The sequence below is a fragment of the Podarcis tiliguerta genome, assembly GCF_965153285.1.
Source record: "Podarcis tiliguerta genome assembly, chromosome: 5".
Taxonomy (NCBI): Eukaryota; Metazoa; Chordata; class Lepidosauria; order Squamata; family Lacertidae; genus Podarcis; species Podarcis tiliguerta.
Window position 1 is genome coordinate 42159340 of NC_139538.1, and position 7413 is coordinate 42166752.

General features: G+C 45.5%; 1 protein-coding gene across 1 annotated transcript; it reads left to right on the forward strand.

Annotated features, from left to right (window-relative positions):
• The first annotated feature begins 239 nt into the window (after window positions 1-239).
• On the forward strand, window positions 240-6725 carry NPM3 (nucleophosmin/nucleoplasmin 3). Its single transcript, XM_083443917.1, has 6 exons — window positions 240-788; window positions 2430-2515; window positions 2973-3092; window positions 3856-3949; window positions 4898-5049; window positions 5831-6725. Exons 1-5 carry the CDS (start codon window positions 713-715, stop codon window positions 5029-5031), a joined length of 510 nt encoding a protein of 169 aa, XP_083300043.1. The 5' UTR covers window positions 240-712; the 3' UTR covers window positions 5032-5049; window positions 5831-6725.
• The last annotated feature ends 688 nt before the right edge of the window (window positions 6726-7413 follow it).

Below are 7413 nucleotides of genomic sequence, written 5' to 3' on the forward strand. Positions count from 1 at the left end.
TTTAGATACCGATTAGGTCCATAAGTTACCATATAACATATATTCAACACAAAAAACAGCGACCATTTGTTGCTGACAAAGGACAGCTGGACATATAAAGGGCCCCATTACCTTAGGGCCTCATCAAACCTAAATCCGGCCCTGCTGCTACCCGTCTACTGCAGTTACGGCGACAGCGGCTGTCCTGCAGGTCGTTCCCAGCCGCAGCTGGAGACACGACTGCAGGAGGAGGCTGGACCCAGGACCTTCTGCATACCGCGTGCGTCGTCCAGGGCAGACACAACTCCCCTTCTAGCCAGCTGGAGTGCTCACCCACTGCTATTGCATGCCCGGGGAATCAAGGCGCCCCAGAGCGATCCCTCTCTCTCCCCCACCCTCCCGCGCCACCTAAGACTACGCATTTCGTTTCGGATCCTTGCATGATCCTTGCACGAACAGAGCCGTCTCTCCTTCCGGGAGGAAAGCAACGAAAGCAAAACCGCTTTCTGGAAAATGAGACTTTTCTAAGAAGGCGCAGATAAAACTTCCCCAGAGCAAACGAGACCACCCACCTCGCCCGCCTCCCTCGGAGGGGCCGCCTACCTCGTCCGCCGATTGGAGGAGGGATCCGCGTTGCCGGTGGGGCGGACTTAGCCAAGCCGGGCTAGTCGGTGGTTCCGCTGCGCGAGCGTCTTCCTGCCTCGTCCTGCCTCGCTCTCTTTCGGCGCAAGCCATGGCCTCTCTGGTGGATCTGGAGTGCATCGCGGATGGAGTCAAGGCGCCGATTTGCACCAGCAGCTTCTTGTTCCGTGAGTTGAAGGAGGGCTGGCCTGTCGCTGCCTGGAAAGAGAGGAAACGGGGATAGGCGAGCATGTAGGTGGAAGGGGGGAAACGGGGCCCTTTGGGGCAAAACAGGAAAAGGCATTTGGGGGATGTTCAGAGGGACTTCCTACTGGGATCTGGGTCATTTAGACTTGACCCTTAATGGGATTTGTATGAACTGGGTCTCTAGATGTTCAAGGCCCGGAAGCACGTGGCGTGCCGACGCTAAGTTATCCCGGTGCCGCGTGTGCCTCTTAAAGCCCCAGATGCGTCCACGTGGCTTGCTTGGCTCGTTACACTGGAGGAGCAGGAGGGGTATTTCCCACCGAAAATGCATTTAGATCTTTCGTACTGTAAGATCTGCCTATGTTGTAATCAGACGAGCGGCGAATATTTCTTGACCCTAGAACAGCAGTTCGGTGCACGTGGGTTTTGGAGTCCACGTGCATCACTGAGCTCAGTGAGACTAGCTTCGGCCTTCGGGTACATAGAATCAGACTACAAATAATGTTTCTGGGGCCTTCTAGTTTACATCGGGAACATAGCACAGTGGATTATATCCTTCTGCGGCAGTCCAGCAAATGAAACCATTAGAAATATAAATTCTGTGTACATGCAGTATGAGATAACATAGCTATATTAATGACAGCAATAAAAGTTTTTGTTAGAAAACTGAAACTAATTATTGCATTTGAAAATTGTTTAAAAAGATTTTGGGGACATTCTGATTAATTTCAAAAACGCATTCAAGAAAGGGAAGATTTAAAAAGTGTGAATAGTAAATAAGAATACTTTGTAAAGAGTGGATTTGTTTCCAAATGGTCAAACGCCATCTTGCAGAGTGGCACAACTGCTTTTGCAATAGTGAAAAATACGCCTTAGTTGAATCGCACACCTTATTCTCATCCCCACCTTATTTTAATTAAAGTATCAATTTGGTACTAGGGTCCAACAAAACACTGACTAACCCAGATGTTGTAATCTTAATTTAATTTCTTCGTTGGTCAATCAGGAATAGCTGGAGGGAGGGAAGTAAAATAAGGACATAAACAAAATGCCCTAATGTTCCCCCCACTTAAACAAAGGACATTACAAAGAAGACGGTGTTATAAATGTGCACAATGAAAATGTTAACTTCTGTGTTAAGGTAAAGCAAGCATAGAGCAGAATTGTTGTCCGCAGGAGAAAAAAATACTCCTGGGGTCCAACACTGCATTTTGTCCGCTCAGGAATATCTTCCCCACCCACCCCTCAAAAACAGGAAGATTATTTAGTGCTCTAGTGGTAGTATAAACAAACAAAAAATGAATTTAAGGTAGAATTCCAAGTTATTTTGCTTGCCCTCTTTTGAGAAATTGCTGAGGATAGAAGGGACCCAGTGAGCTTATGCATTTGGTAGCTTCACTTTCCCATTCATTTCTACAAGAATAAATTGAATACCTAACAGCTTAAAGTGAGAAGCATGTGAAGAAAACACCATTCTAAAAGTTTTATAAATGTTTCAAATAGCTGGCTTGAAAGGGTTAAGAAGGAAGTTGTTCCGTTTCTTGCAAATCTGCTGCTTTTAGAAAAATTGACTTATCAGTTGCAATATTTGTTTGTTTCTCTTCCCCTCCCCCCCACCCCAGGATGTGAGCTGAACAGCAGTACCCGATCCTACACTTTTAAAGTGTCTGACGAAGATGACTCTGATCATATCTTGGCTTTGAATATGGTGAGAGAGGTTACATCCTTAGCTTGGAAAACCAGGACCCAGACCTGTTAGCATGACCTAGTATTTGAGAACTCAGCTAGTAGCCAGAGGTGACCAGGAGTTCTACATAGGCAAATCTCTCTTCAAATACTAGGCACCACTTGGTTTCTTTACTAGTTGCCTGGAAGGATGAGCCTCAAACCAGGAGAAATCTTAAGTTTGCCCAGTCTTGTGCTGTGAGTTGGCTATTGGACTTCTATGCTCCTGTTTTTGAAGAGGGACCTAAAGTTCCCCAGAAGGCCTTTGGGTAGAGGTTATGCTTTTTTACTCTTCTGGTTGCATCTGTTAATGGATGATCTCACACTCCTAGCTGCTTGTTCTTCATGGGGTTTGGGGAGGGGGGTATTATCTTTTTGTTAAGCATTGCTGAATATTTTGGTTTTTACCCTTCTTTCCACTTTGTCCTTCCATCTTCAAGATTTGCCTATCGGAAGGTGCCAAGGATGAGTGCAATATTGTGGAGTTTGTGGGGCACGACTATCAGGACCAGGAGATTGTGGTGCCAGTGGCCAACCTAAAGTTGTCGTGCCAGCCTTCGGTAAAAGAAACAGTTGGGTGCATGGGCAATGTGGGAGGTGGGCATATGGTGGCTACAGGGTCCAACAGGAAGACCTGGTGAGGGTGGGGGAGAAGGCTGGGTTTGCAAGACCTGAGATCTTTGTCATGGATGACCTCCTTTAGGTCATCAGTTCAAATGTGTGATTTGATGCAGTGTTTTTAGTGTGACTTGAAAGGTGTCAGCAAGAACTTAATTTGTTCCAGTTGTTAGTAATTATTGTTGTTGTTGTTATTTGTACCCTGGCCAGGCTCAGGGCGGCTAACACTGTAAAGCTAACACAGTATACAAAGAACATAAAAACACACAATCAATTAATTAAAATCTTAAAATTAGTTCAGAGCAAATTAAAATCTGGACAGATGGCAGTCCCCGGGTAAAATTGAGAGTGGTTAATATTCTCCAGGGCCAACTGTTACCACTGGTCTTATAAAGGACCTGTGAGCAGGCTAGGAGGCCTCTTTAATGCTTGTTCTTATACAGAAAGACAAGAATCAGACTGAACCCCGACCAAAGCCTGGGGGAACAGCTCTGTCTTGCAGGCCCTGTGGAAAGATGTCAAACCCCATTCAGCTGTGTGTGAGAATTTCATGGCTGGGACAATAGAAAATAGACTTGCTAGTGTCTTGTCTCTCTAGCCCAGAAGCAAGAGGGGAAGAAAAAAGCTCAGAGTCTAGTTGCTCTAAATGGGATCTGGAGACATTCCTTCCTCCCATCACATCTTCCTCTCCTTCTCCTTTCTCAGTTGTGTTTGGAAGATTTCGAGCTCCAACCCCCGGTGACGTTCCGCCTGCGCTCAGGATCCGGCCCTGTCCACCTTGCAGGACAACACCAAATATGTAAGGAGGCTGGACTGGGATTTGGGGAGCTACTGAGAACAAAGGAGGTTCCTAGAAATTAAGAGAAGAGAAGTGGGTGTTCTCTCTTAGGGAGGAATGTGCTGCGACAGACTCCTCCATCCATTTTGGGCCTGTGGGCACATTGCAGAGTTTGAGGAACTGTTGTGGCCACTGCCACAAAATGGCTGCCACAGGTAAAAGACAAGAAACTGGGTACAAGGCGGAGGCTGGGGGTGAGCCACACAAGCCGAACCACATACTTGAAAATCCCCCTCCCTGAAGGAAAAGTGGCTATACTTGGGTACAAAAACTGTCCCCATCAAATACATACGTGCTGCTTCTCCCCAGTTTGCAGCAGTGGGTCTCCCTTTTGCTCCCTACTCTTTCCTTTTAAAAAAGGTGGTTTGGTTGGTCACACTGAAAAGCAAATCCCCAGCTCCAGCTGCCCTGTGTCCCTCCTTTCCTTGTCTTAGAGTGGGGTAAAGAAGCTGAAACTTGCCTTCCTGTGATTAAACCAGCAGCAACAACCATAGGAGAGCCCAGGGCACCTTGGAAAGCACTGCTGAGGTGTCTTGAGGCATGGGGGGACACTTTAAAACAGGCTACTTGGAGGAATGTCATTTGTATAGTCAAAAGCACCCAATGTGTGGCTTTGCTCAGTGGTGCGCTCTGTTCAGAGTTGCGTGTAGGTTGCTCGTCCTCCAAGTGAGGAAGACTTGGTCACATCTCATGGGCAGGTGTGCATGATGGAATGGTACCTAGCCCTTCTTTGAAGCATAAGGCAGAGAGCTGGGGAATGTTGTGTGGATGCTTTGGCATGCACAGGTGATTCACTGCTTGAGACGCTCTTAGGAATTGGGTGAAGTTGGCAAGCAATGGTGAGAGGAGGGACTGGAGGCATTTCCCCAGGTCATACTGCAAAGTAACAGTTCCAGCTGCTTCTTTCAGTTCACAAAAAGGACCTCTCAGATGATGAGTTTAGCGAAGATGAGGAAGATTTTAGTGAGGAGGACGAGTCCATGGAAGAAGAGGAAGGGGAGCTACCTCCTATCAAGCCAGCGAAGAAGCAACGCAGGTCTTAGCCTGACATCTCCCTGAAGGTACGTGTTTGTGGAGAGGTTGGGCAGCTGAGAACGAGGACAGGTGCCCCCAATCTGGTGCTCTCCAGATCTTATTGGGGAAAAAACTCTGACTGTTGGCTGTGCTGTTTGGCACAGCAGGTTGAAAAGGAGGCCCACCTGGGGAGATGGCATCGTCAGCTGTTTTTGCTCTACTTTGGTGTTCTTCCAACTACAAGAGCTGACTCTGTGACAGCGGCCATGCCACCAGAATTGCTTTTTAATATAACCAGGCCTATCAGCCCTACACTGCCACCCATTTTCTGGCCTTGGGAAGAAATAGAGCCATAGGGATAAAGGAAGCTGCCGTGTGCAGAGTCCAGTCAGCTCAATATTCCCTCTGTTTGTATTTATACCCCACTAAGGAGCTCAGTCACCACATACTTTTATCCTCACAACCACCTGGGAGGTAGAATAGGGAGAGAGTGAATGACTGGCCAAAGGTCACGCAGTGAACTTCATGGCCAAGTGGGGATTGGAACCCTGCTCTCCAAGGTCCAGCAATCAAACCACTACACTGATTGGCAGCAGCTGTGTAGGGGTTCAGAAGGAGGACATTCACTGCCCTACCTGGAGATGCTGGGACTTGAACTTTGGGCCTTCTGCACACAGAGGAAATGCTCTCTTATCGCTGAGCAGTTGGCTTTCTCCGTTGCGTGTGGCTAGCTGTGGTGAAGAAGGCTTAGTGGTTCACCCCTTTTGGTGGGCAGGGTGCATAGAAGCTTACACCACCACACATAATAGAACTTTTTCTTCCTGCCAGGTGCTGCTGGTTTTCTTCTTCCTAAAATGCAGTGCTACTGTTCTGCAGCTGAACTTCTTGAAAACCTTTCTTATATTTTCTATACGAATCTGATGGCTGACACAAGTAACTGGTGCTACTGACTACCTGGGGGAATAGCCTGCTGTTTGGCAAATCTGAAGACTCCTCAAAACACATATCCCCCCTTGAGAAAACTGGTTCCTATTGTGCCTTCTGGTCAGATTTCTTCGGTACTTCGAAAGGTGCCCAAACTTTCTACTGGTGCTGTTGATGTGTGTTAGGTTGTTTTCTCTGCAGGTGAGGCAGTCAAGAGAGGGGTGCAAGTTTTATGTTCCCTATGCATTTTACATCTTTTTAACGGACATGTTCCCTAAGGAATGAGTAATACCTGTGGAATGTAAGGTGGTGTCTGTGGTTGGTTGGTTTGTTCGCTTCAAAAAGCAATAAAAACATTTTAAAAGAAATAAAATAAATTAGTTACCTGCTGAGCCTCCTTCTCTTGAAGATTGTGTGCCTTAGTTCTTGGTTTTGGAGTGCTCAGACAGATTAATGTAGGGTTTAGTTTCTGAGGGGAAAACCAGATCTTATTTTTAATCAAATTTTAAAACCATATATGTATTTGTTCATATTATATTAGCCACATTTTAAATGCCATTATTGTAGAGAGTTTTTTAAAAGGATTGCTTCCAGCTGAACTCTATGCCAGGGAGAAGGAATAGAACCTGTGTTATGTTCCTGTTGTTTCGTCTCATCCTTTATATGTCAAGAGCTGTGCGTGAATTAGTAGTAAGACATGGATCATAACTGTGTTTGAGACTTGTGGACATAGTTGTTTTCACATTGTGCCATCTCTTCTAACAAGTTTTGCTTTTTCGGAATAAACGTGTTTGCAATATGTGGACTACTCTGAACTTTTTTTCTTGGTGGGAAGTGTGGAATCGAGAGCCATGGAGCACCATGACACTCACTTTCACGCTACAGGATTTTATCTTCTCCTCTTGAAATACATTATAAGTATGAAAGGATTTCTTGCTGTTTCCCAGAAGTGGCTTCACACGGGATCTCTCCCTCAGCTTGTCTGGCGGAGTAACATATAAGTGACTTTCAGCACCAATCTTGGCATTGCCACTTTGCCTGATTTCAAGATCTGGGAGCTTGCTTTTCTTCAATTTAAATAGTTGATAGTTTTTACTTTAAAATAAGTCAGTAGAATTAATAAAAGAATTGTAGACATGTCAGTAATGGCCAAGAAATACACAATTAGTATGCATGTTTTAAGCAAGTAACACTACTAAAGACTATATAGTTCTGCACCCCTAATCTAGGAGTAATGGGACTTCCTTTGAAGGAGACATAGCATTGCCCTGTAAAAAATACTAATGTCTTAGCACTATTATTTCCATGACTAAAGATGAGCACCTAGCTTCCCAATACTATACTTCACTACAAAATCTATATTACTTGATTGAGATATAATTGCTTCATTCATAACACCAAGCCATGGTTTGTTTAAAAAACTGCAGGTTCTCCCATTCATGATTGAACCATGGCTTGTTTCTCCAAAGTTAGGTTTGCTTTCCAGC

Bases quoted from the DNA above. Each gene is read 5' to 3' on its own strand.
- NPM3 (XM_083443917.1), top strand. From the start codon at position 713: ATGGCCTCTCTGGTGGATCTGGAGTGCATCGCGGATGGAGTCAAGGCG. The intron at 789-2,429 runs GTGAGTTGAAGG...CCCCCACCCCAG, and splicing joins CACCAGCAGCTTCTTGTTCC to GATGTGAGCTGAACAGCAGT. The intron at 3,093-3,855 runs GTAAAAGAAACA...CTCCTTTCTCAG, and splicing joins AGTTGTCGTGCCAGCCTTCG to TTGTGTTTGGAAGATTTCGA.